The sequence below is a fragment of the Rhinolophus sinicus genome, chromosome 9 (assembly GCF_057876585.1).
Source record: "Rhinolophus sinicus isolate RSI-liver-muscle chromosome 9, RSI-T2T, whole genome shotgun sequence".
NCBI classification, from domain to species: domain Eukaryota; kingdom Metazoa; phylum Chordata; class Mammalia; order Chiroptera; family Rhinolophidae; genus Rhinolophus; species Rhinolophus sinicus.
This window is the reverse complement of record NC_142509.1, coordinates 25,097,154-25,117,090: the sequence shown is the minus strand read 5'-3', so window position 1 is coordinate 25,117,090 and position 19,937 is coordinate 25,097,154. Positions and strand designations below refer to the sequence as shown.

Genomic DNA, 19,937 nt, shown 5'->3' with positions numbered 1-19,937 from the left:
ACTGGTGATTGTCAGGAGCCTGCTGGGACCTGTCAGTGCGCCTTGACACCCTGTCATCACTCCAGAGGAGTGTTTAAGAAGTGAGCCCATTCTCTACCCCTCGTGGTTGATGCTACTGCATCTGCCATTTGTCCTGCTCCTCAGGTTCCTGTGGCTCATCCTGAGGGGCTCAGCATGTTCCCCCTACAGTTCCCCAGGGTTGGAAAGAAAAAGTCAATGATTTGGGCTCATCCAGAATGGTGTGCCCTTGAGTAAGTCTTATAACTTCCCCAAGACTCTGGTTTCTCATCTGTGAAATGAGAGCAATGATCAAACATGTTCTGCCTTCCCTACGCTCTTGTGAGGAGGAGATAAAAGAATGGGAAATAACTTGTAAACTGTAAAGTGCTGGGAGTAATCATGAAAGGGCCGGTTTCTACTTATTTTCCATTACTGCATATTTGGGAGACATGAACGGCATTCTTTGAATATCCACGGGGCGCCCTGCACCAAGCTGGGTTCTTAATGTTTATCAACTTACTTAATCCTCACAAGAACTCTGTAAGGATTGATTGTCCTGGTTCTACAGGTGAAGTGACTTACCCAAGGTTACCCATCTGGGGAGTGCCTGAGCTAGGGCTTGAACTTAGGTCTGACACCAAAGCCTGGTCTCTTAATCAAGATACAAGCTTTCCCTACCCAAAATATTTGAACTACGAAAGGGCATTTAGGAAGCACTTGATAGAATCAAATTTGGGCGATGCTGCATCCCGCAGTGCTTCCTGCACAAAGGCTTACTAAAGGCTCTGATAAGTCCTGCACTGAAGAACTTGTCAACTCAGGTCCTCACACTGCTTCTAGCAGAGATTTCTGTCCCCTCCCACATCATACCTGTGAACAGCACAACAGCACGGGGAAATATTCTACTGAGTACGCTCCAGAAAACTTTGCCTTGCTTGATGCATAGTTTTTATTACTTTGTATACTTTTCAAAATTTGTTTGAGCTGTTCCAGCGTTCATTCTGAAAGCAGATGTGAGCAGAGTGCCTTATAGCTCTCTTAGAAGTTTTGAAATGAGCTTTCTTGCTACCTAAGTGACCATCAATGCCTATTTTTTCTCTTCCATGGGTCAGGAGACAAAAGCCCTCAGTCCCTGCCCGTGTGGCCTCCAGCAAAGGTTGCACTGTTTCTGGTGCATTTCAAGAGTGCTGCAAAGCACGATGAGTGCCCTGAGCCAGAGCCCCAGTGAGCTGGGGATGTGACCCAGGCCTTCCTGAGACTTTCCCGGGGACAGATTTATAAAGGGAGAGAGAGAGGTCAGAGAAAGGTGTTTCTCTCCTTATGACAGACGCTCATATTGACTTCATATCTGGTGACTGCTCTGCTCAGTCTGTCTCTCACCATGGCAGGAAATCAATTGTTAGCAACCAGGGCAGGAATGCTGATGGCCGGCTGTGTGGGCTGGCTGTGTAGGGCCAGGAGACCAACAACCAACTGCTCTTAGCAACGATTGGCATAAGGGTATGCACTAGTTTGCCCATCTGTGAAATAGGGTCATCGAAGGCATGAGGTTAAGGAGGATAAAGCAGTAACATAACACACCTGAGAGAGGCTGGTGGAGAAGAGGGTGTGCAAAGCAGGTGGGGTATTCACTCTAGCAGGGAATGCCGCCCTTGCTGGGTGATGGCTGAGAAATCAGCGCTAACCGTAAAGTCAATGAGTTCCGTGTAGTCAAATCTCTTAGCCAGTTAGGGCTGCTATAACAATACCACAGACCGGGTGACTTAAACAACAAACATTTATTCCTCACAGTTCTGGAGGCTGGAAATCCAAGACGAAGTGCCGGCAGATGTGGTGTCTGGTGAGGGCCCTCTTTCTGGCTTGTAGACAACCGCCTCCTCGTTTTAGGTGGAGAGAGAGAGAGAGGAAGGAAGCTCTCCGGTGTCTCTTCTTATAAGGGCACTCGTCCCATCACGGGGGCCCCACCCTCATGTTGTCACCTAAACCTAATTACTGCCCAAAGGCCTCACCTCCCAATGCCATTGCATTGTGGGTAGGGTTTCAACAGATGTATTTTGGAGGGACACACACATGCAGCCCATAACACCAAATCATCTCCAAGGAGACTTGTTTCTTACTGTATCATAGTATATTTACATATTTAATCAAGGAGGTGGACGCATTTTAATATATTGGATATAATGTTGTGCAAAACCTTAAAAAGTCAGAGTGCCAAGACTTATAAATATTCAAGCTAGGTCATCACATAGGAGGGGGACATCCGTTTGGAAATGGGTAGGAAACTGGAGGCGGAGCTTCAGCGTGAATGGCAGGGGGCTCCTCAAAACTGGCCAGCTCTCCCCATACTTGTCCCGTTCCTAAGCTTTTAGGCTCCTAAGTTCTCTGACAGAGACACCTGCTTCTAAGTTCCAGGGCAGCCTTTGTGGGACTGGGAGAGGGGCCTTGAGCTTCACATTCCGTCTTCCTTGGGAGGGTCCCTGCCTTGTGGGGTTTGTCCAGATGGAGCTCATGTATCCTATGCCTGCATCTACCCTTTGTGCCCACAGCTCCGCCAGCTGGAAATGCAGCTGGAGCAAGAATATGAGGAGAAACAGATGGTCCTCCATGAGAAGCAGGATTTGGAAGGCTTAATCGGAACCCTCTGTGACCAGGTAAGGGGAGGACACGAGCAGACATTTGGGAGGACATGTTCCCTGCCTCGGGCCCTGTTAGAGAGAAGGATTCATGGGGAGGCCAGCGAGAGGCATGGCCTCCACCTTTCAGCTGGCCTCCACCTGCTTTGCCCTGTTCGCCAATTCTGTCCCTGTCCTTATCACTGGCTCTTCAAAGGGGACCTTCTGGGGTTCACACACAGCAGGGTTCTTGGAAGAACCCATGAGGATAAAGAGAGTGGGCCCAGCCAGAGTGGCAGATGAGTCACCTTGCCTTCAGCAGCTGTTGGCGTGAGAGTGCAGGCAGCCCGACCTGAATGGGGTGCGTGTGAATGGCCACTGCTCTCACAGCTGGTCTCTTGTGAGAACAAGAGTTTTGCTAGAGGCAGCCAGGCTCAGAGTCAGGCAAATGTGGCTTTAAACCCGAACTGGGCCACTTCTGTCTACACGGCTTTGGGTGGGCTAGTGAACTGCCTGAGCTTCTGGAGAACAAGCTTAGCGGGGTTGTTGCCATCATGGAATATCAGCATCCTCATCCATAGCACTGGGGACCTTTCCAGCTGCATCATTCTTTCCCGGGGGGCTGTCCCGTGCATGGTGGAACACTGAGCAGCATCCCTGGCCTCCTCCACCCACTAGGTACCAGTAGCACACCCCCTAGTTGTGACAACCAGAAACACCCACGGACATTGCTAGATGTCCCTGGACGACAAAACCTACCTCCCCCTTTAGAGAGAAGCACCGCTGTAAATAAAACAACCAGCAGAGCCCAGAGCCAGCTCCTGCTTTCAGAGCTAGGAGGAATCGTTTCTCCATCCCCCAAATGTTTGGTCCCCTGCCTGTGCTGCTGTGACACAGGACCCAACTTTGGAGAGGAATGCTGGTGGCTTCTACGATTTCTTTTAACACTCACAGGGGAGTGTATTTTAATGTATTGCTTACCGTGCACTCATTGTCTTTTAATTCCTAATGATCTTGCCGTCAATAGCCTTCCCCTAGAGTCATTTGTTTATTTACAAAGAAATGTGGGGCCCGCTTCAAATGGGCATCTCTAGCAGTCAGGCCTCAGACAAAGGTGGTCATTGTTTATTTGGGGGGAAAAAAGGATTATGTCAGTTGGAACTGGAGAGAATCAACAGGAAAGGTATACGATTTTCCTTCTCTGGGTTTTGCAGTTTTTCAGCTGAGTAAACTGGGGATATTGAGTGTAGAGCCCCTGAGGTGACTCTTTCCCTTTAGCATCAGTGCAAGAGAGAACAGCCCAACAGCTGATTCGCGAATGATAGTTGGGAATCAGGGGGAGAAGGTCGAATTCTATTCAGCGTAGTCCATTCGAGAAAACAAAGCAGGTAACTCCGTGAAGGAAGCTTTTTATAAATATTGCTAAAATCAAAGAAACTGGACGTGCAAACGGAAGGTAACTTTAAAGAAATAAAATGCTGCTTTTGTGTTAGTCACCACGCTGGAGTCTTTCAATGAAGTATCGTATTTGATCATTTGAAATGTTTTCAATTATTAAGACATTTGCTAAAGCCAGGAAAAGTAGAACGAGGAATCTAATGGATGTTTGTGCACCAAGCACCCAGGGTTCACATACATGAATATTTTGCCCATGTTTGATTCCGATATTTTTAAGGAAACAAAACATTTCAGAAACAGTTGGTGGTTCCCTGTCCTAATTCTCTTCTCCTCTCTCCCGTCTACTTCCCTCCCTCCCAGGGGAAACCAGTATCCTGAGGTTGGAGTGTGAATTCCTCTGCATGTATGTTTAAACTTGAGCCATGTACAGTACATATGATTCTGTACTTTATCCCCCTCTGAACTATGTTTGTGATACTAGGCCATGATAATACGTACATGTAGGCCTAATTCCTTCATTTTAACTACTACACAGTATTCATTTTGTTAAATTCCATCTTCCACTGGTGCATATGTCGTTGTTTCCACTCTAAGACACACACCAGCAATGCGTATTCTTACATATGTCTCCTGAGCACACGTGCAAGCTTCTCCAGGCCGTGCAGCTAGGAGGAGGAATCACTGTTTCCTAGGAATGTTATCATTTTGGAATTATTAGATATTGCCCAAATTGTTCCCCCAAAGGGACTGTGACAGTTGACACTGTCAGTTGCAGATTTGTTTGTTTATTTTGCTTCGCCACATCTTTACTAACATGTGGCACTGCCAGACATTTAAAAAATGTTTACCAGTCACTGAGTGTTAAATTGTACTGCGTCTCCCCTTGTCCCGTATTACTAATGAAGCTGTACGTTCTTCGCATTTATTATGGTTTTCTCTGATGTGAATTGCCTGTTCAGTCTTTCAACGTCTCCTTTTTGTCTATTGGTCATTCATGATTCTTGTGTAAGATGTTAGAGTCATTTTGGGTTATGTATGTTGCAGATATCTCCTACTCTATGGAAAATCATTTCACTTCATGGTACCCTTCACTTAATAGAAAGTGGTTTTTTTAAATAGTCATTTAATCAGTTACTTTTTATGGTTTGTGCTTTTATTTTTTTTATTTTTTTTATTTTTTATTTTTTAATAATCTATAAATCCCATTGTGTGTTCATCACCCAGAGTCAGTTCTCCTTCCATCACCATATATTCGATCCCCCTTACCCTCATCTCCCACCCCCCGCCCCCCTATCTGCTTTTATAATGTAAGGTTTGTGCTTTTATAATGTAAGGTAGCTTTCCCTGAGTTCATAAAGATATTTCACTACATTTTTTTAAAGTGCTAAGGTTTTGAACATTTTTAAGGTCTTTAGTCCACCTAGAGTTTATTTTGGTATGTAGTCTGATGTAGGAATCTATTTTTTTCCTTATATATAACCTTTGTTTCAGTTCATGAATAATTTTTTGTACAATTTCCATGTGTGAAGGAGTGTGTTTATGGGCTACCCATTCTGTTAAACTGGGTTATTTGCCTATTCCTGCACAATATGGTCTCAATGCTGAGTTTTGACAACTCGTAGGACAGCTTCCCGTGCCCGTCTTTAAAATTGTCTTATCTGTTCTAGAGTTCTTTAATCTTCTTATGAAGATTCCATAACAAAGCCTGGTGTGATTTTCAAATGCATTGGTTGGAAGTGAGTTGGGAAGAATTGACGTATTTTTTATGTTGAATCATTGCATTCATGTGAGTGCCGTATATCTCCATATATCTATGGCTTTCATAATGTTTTATTATTTTATTATAAAATAATATTTTTATAATTATAATAAAATATTTTAATTATATATTTCATTATTTCTTTCCTATAAATCTTGAATGTTTTTGTTAGATTTATTTCTTGGAAACTTGTAGTTTCTGTGACTATTATGAAAAGAATATTTTTCTGTATTCTATGTTTCACTGAGTTATTGTGGCACATGTGAATACTGCCTATTATTGTGTTGACCTTGTATCCAGCAACCATTAATTTTCATATTTTGTCTGTAGATTTCTTTGGATTTTCTGTCTAGACAGTCTTGTCATTTGGAAAGAAGAATAGCTTTGCCTCTTCCTTTCCACTTTTTAGACCTCTTATTTCTTTTTCTTACCTTATTTCATTGGCATGCACCTCTAGTATAAGAGCGAATGGTAGAGAAGTGGGAATCCTTTTCTTGTTCCTAACCTGTACAGAGATGCTTCCACCATTTCATCACTTACATGACATTTGCAGTGTGTATTTTATAAGTAAATCTAATCAGATTAAATCCATCTTCTATTTGTAATTTTCTCATATTTGAAAAAAAAAGTCTGGTTGTTGAATATTAGCAGATGCTTTTTCTGCAATTGTTAATAATCCTATGACTTGTCTCACTTATCTATTAATGTAGTATATTTTATTTTAGATATTACAATGTGTCCTGTTAGATTTCCCAGATAAACCTTACTGAGTCACATGATTTTTAATTCACTGCTCTTTTGAATTGCTAACATTTTATTCAGGAGTTTTGAAACCAGGATCATACATAATATTGGTTTGTAATTTTATTGTCTTATACTGCTTTTGTCTAGTGTTGTACTAACCTCATAAAATGAGCTTACAACCATGTCTGAAATAATTTTTATAAAATTTGAATTATGTAGTTTTTGAAGGTTTATACAATTTGCCTGTAAACCTATTTGGGCCCAGTTTCTTTTAGGAAGTAGGGTAAACATTTGATTACTATCATGAAGTTCTGTAATCATAATTGAACATAATTGAACATAAATTCAGATATCGTTTGTTCTCTTCCTTGAGGTTTCATGTGGAAAATTGTAGCTCATTTTCAATATTGCTTATTCTATTTGAAATGTTTTTCATTTTATGTTTTACATTCTAAACATGTCATATCCTTTGTGATGTCTTCCTTTAACCTGTAAGTTATTTAGAAATGAGTGTTAAATCTATTAATATTTGGGATTATTTGGAGTAACTTTTTATTGTTCATTTTTAATTTAGTGTCACTTTGGACACATAACATGATAGAATGCATAATATTTTTTATTTGAAATTATTGAGACCTCTTTGCTGCCTCAGTTCATGATCAAGTTTCATAAATTATCAACTGGAAAAGAATCTAGTTATTTTTGAGGCATAGGGTTCCATACATGACAAATGGATCAAGTTTGTTAACTTTGTAATTCAAATAGTGTACCCAAATATAAAAGCATGAACCATAAATAAAAAGTTAAAATATACTAAAAACCACTTTCTATTAACTTTGGTTTTGTCTGTTTGATTTGTTTCTGGGAGAGTTCTGTTATATTCCTACTATGATTGTGGTTTTGTCAAGTTTTGCTTATAATTCTGTTTTAGTTTCTCTTTATATATTTTGAGGTTATATTTTTAGGTGCATCTAAGTTTATTGTTTCATTTTCTTGGCAGGGTCTAGATTGTTCTTTTGATTATTATATGATATCTCTGTTTTCTTCATTAATGATTTTTGCTTTACTTCATTTTGCTTGATTTCTTTTAGTTTGCCTGTAAGACCTTTTTTAATCCTTTAATTTTCAACATTTTCAAATGTGTGAGTGTGTATATTTCCTTTAATCCAATATTTTAGTCTCTAACTTTTCATAGGACAATTTAGTTCATTTACATTTATTATAATTCTGATATATTTGAAATTATTTCTAGTCTCCTCTTTTGTGTTTAGTGTTTGTTGGTTCATTGTCCCTTTTCTTTGCTTCTTCCTTTATCCCTTTCCTGCTTTTGGATAGATTGATAATGTTTTCTGTGGTCCGTTTTGCTCTGTTGCTAATTCTAAAGCTACACATCACATTTCTATTCTTTTGGTAGTCACCTATCAATTTTAAGATAAGTACTTAATCATGATTTTTTCCTGAAATACTTTATTTAATTTTCACAACAATGCTGTGAGATAGGTATTATTAATTCCTGCATATAAATGAAAGAAGTAAAGTTTAAAAGGTAAAGCAAATTGTCTAAGATCATATAGCTTGTCAGTAGCCTAGGTGAATTTGAAATGAGGTCTATATTATTTGAAGGCCTGTAATTAAAAAAACAAAAAAAAACCTAACACCATGCTGCTTAGGAGTGATTCAGATCCAGTGAACTAGAACCATCTTTTGTGGACCATCTTTTTTCATAATGTTATACATGAGTCCAGCTCTGCCATTCATCTGCTGTGCACCCTTCAGCAACACACATTCTGGTTCCAAACCTCCATTTCCCCATCTGTAAAGTACCTTGATTATCCCTAACAACCTTGTCAAATCATCATTTTAAAGTGCTCAGAGAGTTCTTTGACTACAGGCATTTAACAACTACCCAAACAATTTGCCTTTATGATTAATGGTGAAACAATTGAGGTTTGACTACAGTTTCCCCACAACATCACTAAGCATCATTTAGATTTATTGGTTAATTATTCACCAGCTTTATCTAAATTTGAATCTGTGTGCTGTAAAATGTGAACTTGCACAGTGACATTTATTTCCCATTAACCTAATGAGTCTTTCTCCCCCTCCTCTCTGGTAGCAATTCATTATGAAGGGGAGGCGGATTTGGTCTGAGATTTTGTTGTGAATTTGGTTTGCAATGATCCCTTTGAAAAGGAGATGGTGGCAGCATTTTCAGGGTCTTTCTGGCGGTAAAGATGGTAGAATGAGACATCCTACTGCACAGTCACTGCCAACATGAGGGAATGTTCCTGATGCCAAGTTGCCCCATAGGATGTGTGCAGCACAAGAACAGACACCAAAACAAGAAACATGCCAAGCACACTGCTTGAATGCAATCATAGCAAAGAACCTGGACTCAAGTGAGTAAATCAGGATTCAGGTTCCACTAGGCACGATGGTGCAGTGATTAGAGACTTGCATTCTAATGCTGAGCTGTCTGGGCTCAAATGCCTGCAGAGTCACACATGACCTTGGGCAGATCACTCACCATCTCCAAATCAGTTCTGTCAGCGGTGCTTCCATGACAGTACCTAAGAGCCCCAGGCAGCTCACAAGACATGTGCTAGCCCCAGGTAACTTCTCTCACTCTGTGACTTGCTTTTCCCCCATGTTTTACTCTCAGTCAATCACTCAGAGTCGCATATACAAGTCTCATATACAAGACGCTTCTCAACCCTCTCTGCTCCTGCAGTGCCTTCTACCTGTAGTGTCATTCCATCACCTCACCTAGTTAGGTCCTACTTATCTAAGACTCTTCCCAGTGCCATCCCAGCATGAGCTGGACGACGCCCCTCTGTGCCTTCGTAATACCTTTTTTAAAAGTAGAGAACAAAACATACCTCTCTCATTGTATGTTTTACTAAAATTACCTCTTTGCAGTCAGAAAAGCTGGGTTCATCTCCTCACTCTGCCACTTATTGCTAGCCATGTGACCTTGGGCAAACTACTCAGTTTCATCATCTGTAAAATGGGAATCATAATACTACACACCTCATAGCTTCGTCATAAAGACTAAATGTGCTAATAGCCATAGAGTTTAGATGAGTGTCTGACACTTAGCCCTCTGTAAATGTAAGCTATTACCACTGTTATCAGGGCAATAATAATAATAATTACAAGGTCTGTTTTTAAGAGGCTGTTACAGGAGTTAAATGCAATGACATGTGACAAAGGACCTGGCACAATGCTTAGTCCTCAGCTCAGTTCAGCAGGTGAGAATATGAAAAAAAAAAATTAGACACATACAAAAACACACGGTGCCAAAAACACGTATACACATTTTAAGAAAGGAAAAAAACTATTAAAATTGTAATACTCAATATATACCAATAACAAAAGATGAATACAAGTCATGTGTATACCTTTTTTTGGCACCTCTTGTGTGTGTGTGTGTGTGTGTGTGTGTGTGTGTGTGTGTGTATAGCTATATATATAGCCTCTGAGAACAAAGAGGCTATTTTTGTTAATTTTTCAAAGAATTGAAACTGGTGGTAGAGAAATAATAATACAAAATCTAAAGGAGTACATTCTAGGTCATCAGACAATATACATGATCCTTTATATTTGTATAGCACTTGACAGAGTACAAGGTGCTTTCTGATACATTATCACATCTGATTTTTGTTTTATCTCAACATGGAGGATAGGTGTGTGTGTGTGTGTGTGTGTGTGTGTGTGTGTGTATGTGTGTGTGCGTGTGTTTAACCTCTTCTTTTATAGATAAGGAAATTCAGGTTCAGAGAGGTGACATGACTCAGCCAGTTCCCCCCACCAGCAAGTGGCGAGCTAGGGTTTAAAAGCCTGGGCCACCTCGTTCTAAATGTCACATTCTTTCTAGAATATCTCAGGGCATCCTGAGCATCGCAGGAAATGGTTGCACTTGGTACAGAGACACAGATATCCAGTTCTGTAGAGACTGAGTCCCAGGGGTGAGGCACCTGTGCCCCATTTTCTTTAAAACTCCCCATCTGATCATTGGTGCCATTTCCCCCCTTTGGTCCCCTGAAGAGGAGGGGGGCTGTTAGGTTATTTCAGAGATGCTAATTCAGTGTTGTTTAGGTGAGCACTCTATTTCTAGGGGAGACAGCAGGCTGTTGGGGTTTCATGTTGAGCCTCGCCTGGTTTTTCTCAGTCTGTATTGTTGGCTGCTAACAGTTGTCAGCCCCTGGTGCTAAGTTTGGGGTGTAGTTTCTTCAGGAGCCACTTGACAAGTGTTTGCCCGGAGTGCAGTGCCTGCAAGTTCAGAATTCTGGGGGGAGGAATGTGCTCACCTCTGGGTCAGGTCCCTCTGTAGAAAAATGACCTCATCAGCCTGTCCTTAAACTGGCAAAGAGGACCATCTCAGGGGACAGAAAAGCTGGATTTAGACCTTCAAAAGCATTACAGCTATTTTTAATACTATTTATTGATGTGTAATATACACGCAGAGAAGCACACCATGTCCCATCTCTGCAGCTCAACAAATTTTCATAAATTCATAAAACCAGAACCCAGATTAATAACATTAATAACCCCCCAGAAGTCCCCCTCCTGCCCTATCCAGACACTGTCCCCCTTGAGTAACTGCTGTCCCGACTTCTACAAGCAGAGGACCTCACCTGACATGTAGGCTCTTGCAAGGTGAGGAGAGGCCATACTGGTGACTTTGGTGCAAAAGATGAGACAGAATGACTTTGGATCCTTACCATCTGTGATAACAGTAATGATAGCAGCTCGTATTTGCTGTGCCTTTGCTATGAGTCAGGCTTTAGGCTAAGTGTGCATTTAATTTTCACAACAGCCCTGTGTGCTTCATGCCATTCCCATTTTGCAGATGAGCAAACTGAGGCTCAGGGAGGAGAAGGGTTTTGCCCAAGGTCACACAGTGAGTGGCAGAAGCGGGATTTGAACCCAAGGAGGTCCCAGAGAACTTGGACCCTGGCCACTGCTTTGCCCTCTTAGCTCACGAGGCCTTCCTTTGGCTTCCAGATTGGTCATCGGGACTTTGACGTGGAGAAGCGTCTTCGGAGGGACCTCAGAAGGACTCATGCGCTACTGTCAGACGTGCAGCTCCTTCTGGGGACCATGGAGGATGGCAAAGCATCGGTGAGCCAGGAGGAGCTGGAGAAAGTGCACAGCCAGGTAGGTGTCTCGGAGTTCCCTCAGAATCGGGCTGGGAGGGCGCTGTAGCCAACGGGGAAGAATGGCTCTCCCTCCTGGGATGTGCGTGGCTGCGGTGCCGACCTGAGACGGGGAATGTTACCAGGGCTGGTGGGTCACGTGGAGGTGGTAGATGATGGGAAAGGTTTAGAAATAACTGAGGAGTCCTGGTGCCTTGTTCAGGGCTGAGGAAGAATGTATCTTGAGGGCTTGGGCAGTTCAGGGCTCTGGGGCAGAATGGCTGAGCGCAACGCGTCCTTGATTCGTAGGTGCCTGCATTCGTTCGTGCGTGCGCGCGCACGTGTGCATTGACCATGAGGGCTGGGTATGAAACTAATAGCAATAGAGCTAATAATGCAAAGCCCATTTCTAACAACGACAATGACAAATGATAGCTGCCTGGAAGGCTACTGGTATTGATCATGAGATGATGTCCATCACCTTTTGGAGCCTCCCCCCATGTCGTATGTTGCACCGAATTCTCAGGAGAGCTGAGGGAGATGAGGCTCGTCATTTCCATTTCACAAGTGAGGTGACCCTCCCAAAGTCACACAGCTAGAAGGGGGCAGAGCCAGGCCTCACCATCCCTGGCTGCCTCAGAGGAGGACTAGAACAGCAGTTTGGAGGGCAGATGGGAGGCGAGGAGATGCCAGAGCTGGGGACGGGGACAGCACATCGGGAAATGTGCTGGTGGGAGCCGTGCCAGGTGCAGACAGTGTGGCCCAGGGTGGCAGCTGTTGAGAGGTGTCAGGGAGGCAGATCCATTAGGGTAGTGGGAGACGACCCTAAGGGAAAGGTTTCAGAGCAGAATGATGGAGCAGGAACTCGGGGTTTGGGAGGCTCAGAGCCCTCCTGGGGGTGTTGTGCCCATGTATTTGGTGTTACCCCAAAGTCACACACCTCCCTCAGACAAACCATCGGTGCTGAATCCAGGTGTGGGGAGAGGGAAGTCATTTCCTGCTCCCTTTACCACCTCACCTTCTCGGAATGTTGTTGTCCCTTCCTCCTCCTTCTCTGGCCTTCTATTATGTGGCTTCAGCCATGCCACGTGACCAGGGTTTTTTAAATCTTCACAGAATATCCTCAGAAACTCAGATGGTAATCTGTACTTTTTGGACTGGCTCCTGAACAAAAGTATACACTTCTTTGAGGGCAGGGCTATGTTTTATTCATCTCTAATGATGCCCATCCAGTCTAGTTCACATAATAAGTAATGAATAAAAATGCCTTCCTGTCAAATTCAAATGACTCATCCACCTCTTTTGACAAATGAGGAAACCAGGGAACAGAGAGGATAAAGGATTTGCTGGAGGTCACATAGCCAGTTAAAAGCAGAGCCAGGCCTCCAACCTTCGTTCCCTGACTCCAAACCCAGTGCTCTTCTCTCTTCCTTCTGGAGAAGCTCGTGACTGTCCGCAGGTCCCCAGGAAGGCAGAGGGAGGCAGCAGAGTCCAGCTCCAGGCGCTAGAAACCAGATCCTGAGTTCTTACTGCTTCCCTTCTCTGGTGCCAGTTTCCCATCTGTTAAATGAAGGGTTTCAGAGATTATTAGCTAAAGTACAAAACCTTTTTTGAAAAATTAAATTCCAGACTTGATTTCACCAGTTTGTCCATTAATGTCATTTTCCTTCGCAGGATCCAACCCAGGGCACTACACAGCATTTAGTTGTTCTGCCTGCCCAGTCTTCTCTGGTCTGGACCAGTTTCTTAGTCTTACCTTGTTTTTCATGACCTTGACAGTTTTGAGGAGTCCTGGCCAGGTATCCTGTGCAAGGTCTCCCAGCTGGATGTGTCTGATGTTTTTCTCATGACTAGACCAGGTTTGTGTGTTTGGGGTAAGAACACACCAGATGTGTAGTGCTGTCAAAACAGAAGACACCCAAGGGCCCTTCCTTTGGATGATTCTACAATTCTTAGCAGTTTCCTTCATCAGGTCACCCTCCTCTAGGGTGACCACCCATCCTGGCTTGTCCCGGACTGTCTTGGTTTTAGTTCCAAGTCCCGAGCAAGCCCGCAGCCCCAGGCAAATCAGGGCAGTTGCTCACTCTATTCTTCCTGCCTGTTTGGCCAACCAGGTGGGTGGTAGACCCTGAGCCTCTTGATTCGCCTCAGGTGGGCAGAGATGTCCATGTTCTCAGCCAGGGGCCAGACATCCAGAGCTCATGCAGCCCCCTTAGCAGCGGCTGTGTGCTCTGCCTGTCTCCCACCAGAATAGTCCCCCAGCCACAGCATCCAAACCTGCTCCTTCCCCACAGGTGAATGTTCTTAAAAAGGAACCATGGTGGTTTTGTTTCTTTTTCTTTTTTCCTTTTCTTAGTATTCATAAGAAATCTCCCTCTGCTGGGTTAAAATGTGTGTTCTTGGAAAATAGTGGTATTTAATGAAGGCGCCTTGAGCTGAATCAAAGAGCTTCATTCTTCTGAAAGTCCTTCTTCCCCGTCTCTGCATCCGGCTCCTATCAAAGGGAATCCACAGCCTTGGCTTTCTGTTGCTGTTGTCATGGAAATTGTTATAAGGATGAGAGCGCGTGGACCAGAGGTCAGGATACAGTTGCTTTGGTTCCCAGCACACATGTCCCAAATGTCGGAGTCAGAGCTAATCAAATAAAGCAGCAATGACATTGGGCATTGCCGCATCTCCTCTACGACGATGTATGGTATTTGTCCTTTACCTGAAGGCTCCAGGGACAGAGGCAGGGAGAGCAGACAGGAGGGGGGAGGGAGAGATAGCGAACTTTGCCGATGGTTGAATCTTAAGTGCTGGGTATGGTGAACAATTTCATTCATTCAATTCTTCGCTCATTCATTCATTCATTCATTCAGTAGTTATGTAGTGCCTACGATGTGTGTGCCAGACGATGCGATAGATACGGGCATATAATGGTTAGTAAAACAAGCGTGACACCCTCCCTCATGAAACTTACACTGGCGATCGGCTCAATTACCCTGAGAGAAGGAGAAGCAGGCAGAGACCAGAACGTGCAGGGCCTGGAAGGTCTCGGTTTTATTCCAAAGGTGATGAGAAGCTATTGGAAAGTTCTGAGCGGAATATGACATAATCCAATTCACATTTTAGAGGATCACTCTTCTGTGTGGAGAATGAATTGAAGAAGGGATGAGTGGCTGCCATTAGGAGGCTAGTGGACCCTGCTAGGCTGGAGGAAATGGTCTCCTGAGTGAAGTAGTAATGGAGATGGCCACAGGGACAAACGTGGGATGGTTTGAAGTTGATGGGACTTGCAGAGGGTCTGGGGGCAGCAATGAGTTCATTATAAATAATCCTCCCATAACCCTAGCAGGTGGATATTTCTATTTTTGACCCACTTGACTACTAAGGAAACAGGCTCTGAGATGTTGAGTAATTTACCCAAGGGCACCTAGCAGTACATGTCTGAAAGCTGTGAATACCAGTGGTTTTGGACCCATGCAACTTGGTTTGCCTAATAGGTGTCTTGTTAACATTTGTCAAGCATCTACTATGTACCAGGTTTTTCCTTGGTGGCTTGGGGTCCCCAAACTTTACTGCACATGAGATAACATGAGCACCATTTAAAAATCACAGGTTTTTGGACCCCATCCCCAGATGGTCTTTTGTTGTTAAATCTGAGTTGGAACCCAGGATCTACATTTTTAAACAATCACATCAGGGGATTCTGATGCTGCTCGTAGGACCAGTATATGGAATCAGATGCCTTATTTATCTCTCAAAACACCCCTGTTTTAAGTTCAGATGAGAAAACTCACCGTGAGGTTTTATTTGTGTGACAGATCTTAGTTCAGCTGATTTTAAAATTAATTAAATTTTAAGTCAAGAGAGCTGGACCTGGCACTTGCTAATTTTGTGACCTTCAACAAGTGATGTGACCTCCCTGAGCCCTTTTCCTAAAGCAGAGCTGTGTCATCACTCACTGTCCCAAGTGCTTGTAGGGGCTGATGAAGTCATGCCAGCAAGGGCTTCAGAAATTGCTCCCTACCTGCGGTGCCAGATAACCTGGAGAGAGGTTGACTCCATCAGGGCACAGATGAGAGGATGTGTTTGAATGCACCTATTAGAGAATTGCAGGCATTCAGCAAATATTGATTTGGTCTCCACTGTGGGATGGATTGGAGGCCAGACTACAGGGATAGGAGGAGATAAGGTCCCTGCTCTCGAGAGGCAACCCTTGGAGCAGACTATTGCCAAGCAGGGTGATGAGCTCTTTATTGGCGAAGTGCAGGGGTTCAGCTAAAGAGGGTGCCCTTACTTTAGCTGTGGGAGAGGAGCTGGTGGCTTCAGCTGTCTCTTGAAAGATGGAAATGAATTGCTGGTTAGGTAAGATGTCATTCTAGGAGGAAGCGAACAGAGAGGATGAAGGGGCAGAGGCACGTGGAACGGGAAGCATATTGTATGTTGCATGAAGTGCCTGGGGTAACAGCAGAGAGTGTACTGTCGGTAATTGAGGCTGAAGCCAGCCCTGAGTGGTTGAGTGGGCCTGGCTAAGGAGTTTGGGCTCCATTGCACGGGTAATAGGGAGCCACAGTGAGCTCCTGGGCAGAGAAGGGCATGGTCAGAGCACTTGTAAGAAATGGCAGGATTCCAGGTCCAGCTGAAGCACTGATGGGCAGGATGCCAGGATCACCCAGAGGCAGGGGAGGGTCCCTAAGACAGAGCCCCTTCCCGCGTCCCTGCATTCTGCCCACATGGCAGGGTGCCATTGCGCCACTATCTAGAATCCTGAGAAAACGTTTTGGCTCTTTCTGCCCAGTTTCCCTCCAGTGGGAGCCTTGGCTTGGTCTCAGTTAAGCCCTGAGGTTTAAGACCCTGATGATAAAACACAGAAGACTCGTGGAACAAGGTAGACAAAACAGACCTCTTTGGGTTCAAATCCTGCCTCTGCTACCTAATACGCTATATCGTTTTGGCAAGTCACTCTGCCTTTGAGTCTCCTTTTTCTGACCTCAAAAGGGAGCTTGATAATCCCAGCTTATTGGGCTGATAGAAAGAACCCTAGACCATGCATTTGAAACAGTTCTCTACATTGAAAACTATAAGACAATGATTTTAACATGTAGCGTTTCCCACTGGCTCCCTTGACCCACACACTGGGGTCGGCTGTTGGAAGACTTTGGTTTCTAGGCACACGATTTTACAAGACTTGGTGAAACAGGTAGATGCAGCAATGTGTGGGGTTATCTAATGACACCTGTTCTTTAGGAGCCAATTACTAATTAATTCCCATGGAATGATTCCACTAGAAACAAACTAATCTGGAGACAGAAGCAATTCCAACAACCAAGATATATAATTGAGATAATCGCTGTGCATAAATAACATCTGTGAGTAGCAGATGCTGGCACCTGGCCCCGAGGAGAAAATGGAAGACGATACCTGCTCCAGGGCAGTGGTTGCTTTCTCTCTCTCTCTCTCTCTCTCTCTCTCTCTTTAAATTTGATTCATGCCTTTGACCTTTGTCTCCTCCCCAAGGGAAATGTTATTTGATTTTTGTTAAATAGAGAAGAATTTGCACTGAACTCTTTAGTTGTTTAATTAATTCAGGCTGGGGGGCTGTATTCACCCCTTCCTGCTGAGAACGAAGCTGTCACCAAGTCTCAATCACTGTTCCCCCTAAATAGCTCTGAAATCCACCTCCTCCCCTCTCTCCCCATTCTTATTACACACCACCTGTATCTCTCATTTGGCGTTCTCTCAAGTCTGCTGGCCTCTGGTCTTGTCCAACCAATCTTTCTGCCACCTGATCTTTGGGGACAGAATTTTAAGATTTAAATACAATCTTGGCTCTTTGTGTTTAAGATCTATCAGTGGCTTCCCATTGCCTTCAGAATACAGTCCAGGTTCCTCAACTTGACCTTTAAGGACTGATAGCTTCTACCCTCCCATCACCCCTGATCAGCAACTTAGAACAGCTTTGGGTCCCCCACACCTGCTTTCACCTTTCCACCTTTGCCCAAGCTGTGCCCTCTGCTGGACTCTTCTCCCCTCTGAAACTCATCACCTAATGAACATTGATCCTCTGACCTTGGGACTGGGCATTGTCTCTGGGAGCCATCTCTGACCCCCAGGGGCTGGGTGGAGGCCCCAACTCTCTTCTGTAAAGATGTCATGGGTTTACCCCTAAGATAGCACATACCATTCTATCAAAATTACCTCTTTGCTTGTCTCCCTCTTTCCCTTCCAATGCCTTAACAGCAGGGACTGGAATAAGTCAACATATTAAAAAACTGGTCCAAAATCACAAAGGTGGTAAGAGGTCAAGTTGGGATGAGACCCCAGGGTCTGACTTCCACACCTAGGAGTATAATAACCACTACTCTGAACCCCCAGTGTACCTCGTGTGGACCCGCTTCTGTCTCTGGGCTCTCACATCCTTTCTGGAAGCCCCGAGTGCTCCTGAAGGCCCTTCCACTGGGGGAATTCTGGCTTAGCTGCAGTGTTCACTCAGGTGGGCCCATTAAGCCTGGTGTGTCTTCTATACAATGAACTCACAAGGATGGTTAGGTAATAGTCTGAGGGCTCTCCCCCCCATTAATGCATGGAAGACTGATAACTTGATTCATCCCCAGTGCCTTTAATCGAGACGTTTGTCACCAGGTGTCATCCATGCTTCTATGAGACATTGAAAATAATGAATAAGCTCTGGGAAGATGACCCTGATGGGAGTCTTTTGTGTGAGTATTTTTGGAACGCTTCTCCCTAGCCAGGAGCCGCAGGACAGGTGGCCTGGCTGTTTTATTTGAAGAGACTTTTTTTTAAAATAAAGATTAGGTGGAGTGAATTGATTCAATATTAACATAACCTCCTGTTAGAGGAGATAAAGACTGAGTTGTAATTGGTTAAAAACATGGTTATCACGGGCCTGCTCACCCCACAAATATTGACACTTCCAACGCTGTGATAAATGAAGTGAGAAAAGGCTGGTTTCATCTATGCATCTCCCCAGAAGGACCTGTTCCTGATGAGCTATGGAGGGCCAGGCCCCCGGAGCAGCTCAGCCAGCCAGCGACAGCATAATAACCATCGTAACAACAATGATATTGATGGTGGTAGCCATTGTTTACACGGAGCCAGGCAAGGGCGATCACTTAGATGTCAGGACCTACTTTTATCCCCCCAAACCCACTTGAATGGAGTGAATTCCATGACAGCCGGTGCCTTTTCAGTTTGGGGGTCAGAATGGAGGAGTGTGTCTGCATACAAGAAGTGCTCAGTGAATGTGTAGTGGATACGCCTGACTCTCCATAGGGAGGGAGAAGCTAGTGTCGTGCAGGGTGTCACGTGGGGTCTCCTGTCCCGCTCCCCACATAAGAACGCAGGATATGGTGAGGCCAAAAAGGAACACCCACGGAGCCATAGGTAGGGGAGTCATACCACTATAGTCTCACTGGCGGCTGGGTTGGAGACACAGGAAGCAGAAGCCACACGATCTGCAACCTGCCGTCCATTTGTATCTGCCAACCCACCTCACTTGCTAGCTGCAATCCGCCCTGATAACTGCAATCTGCTCTTGCTAGCTCAACCCCCATCTTGCTAGCCCCCATTTGCTGCTAGCGTAGCCACGGCAGTTATATTAGTGGCCAATGGCTCACTGGCTACAGCTGATGGCCATCCAACCACAGTTGATGGCCATTTACTACCTGAGCCAGCACCTTTCCACGTGAGACCGAGAGCCTGGAAACTGCACTCGTGGCTCTGTCCCCACCTAGTATTACGTCTGTTTTATGCAGGAGGATGTTCAGCATATAGGAAACTCACCCAAAACCACAGAATTTGGGGGGAAGTGGGATTTTTTAAAATAATTTAATTTGAATTTCAAACTTACAGAAAAGTTGCAAGAAGAGTCAACAGATTCTTATATAGCCTTCTCCTAGATTCATCAATTTTTAACATAGTACCTCATTTGCATTATCATTCTCTCTCTGAATTACTTTTTCTGAATTATTTGGAAACAAGTTACAGACACGATGTTCCTTTATCCTAATCAAAATCAGAAAATGTAACATTAACAAAAATACTGATTTCTAATCCAGGGGTCAGCTAACTATGGCCTACAGGCCAAATCTAGCCCACTTCCTGGTTTTTGTTGTTTAGTTTGCTTTTTTATTACAGCTAAGAATGCTTTTCACATTTTTAAATGGCTACATTTAAAGTGGTTAGATAAGTACCTCCATATATCCGTCCATTTTGCCTCCTGGCCCACCCTAATCCAGAATGACCTCATCTTAATTTATATCCTCATTACGTGACACTACA

General features: G+C 44.1%; 1 protein-coding gene across 1 annotated transcript in view; it reads left to right on the top strand.

Moving 5' to 3' along the window:
* The window catches only part of MYO18B (myosin XVIIIB), a 242,549-nt gene that overhangs the window by 134,696 nt on the left and 87,916 nt on the right, over positions 1-19,937 (top strand). The window contains exons 33-34 of the mRNA XM_088800962.1: positions 2,547-2,651; positions 11,521-11,673. Of these exons, the coding sequence (XP_088657088.1) occupies positions 2,547-2,651; positions 11,521-11,673 (258 nt within the window). The remainder of the gene's footprint in view (positions 1-2,546; positions 2,652-11,520; positions 11,674-19,937) is intronic.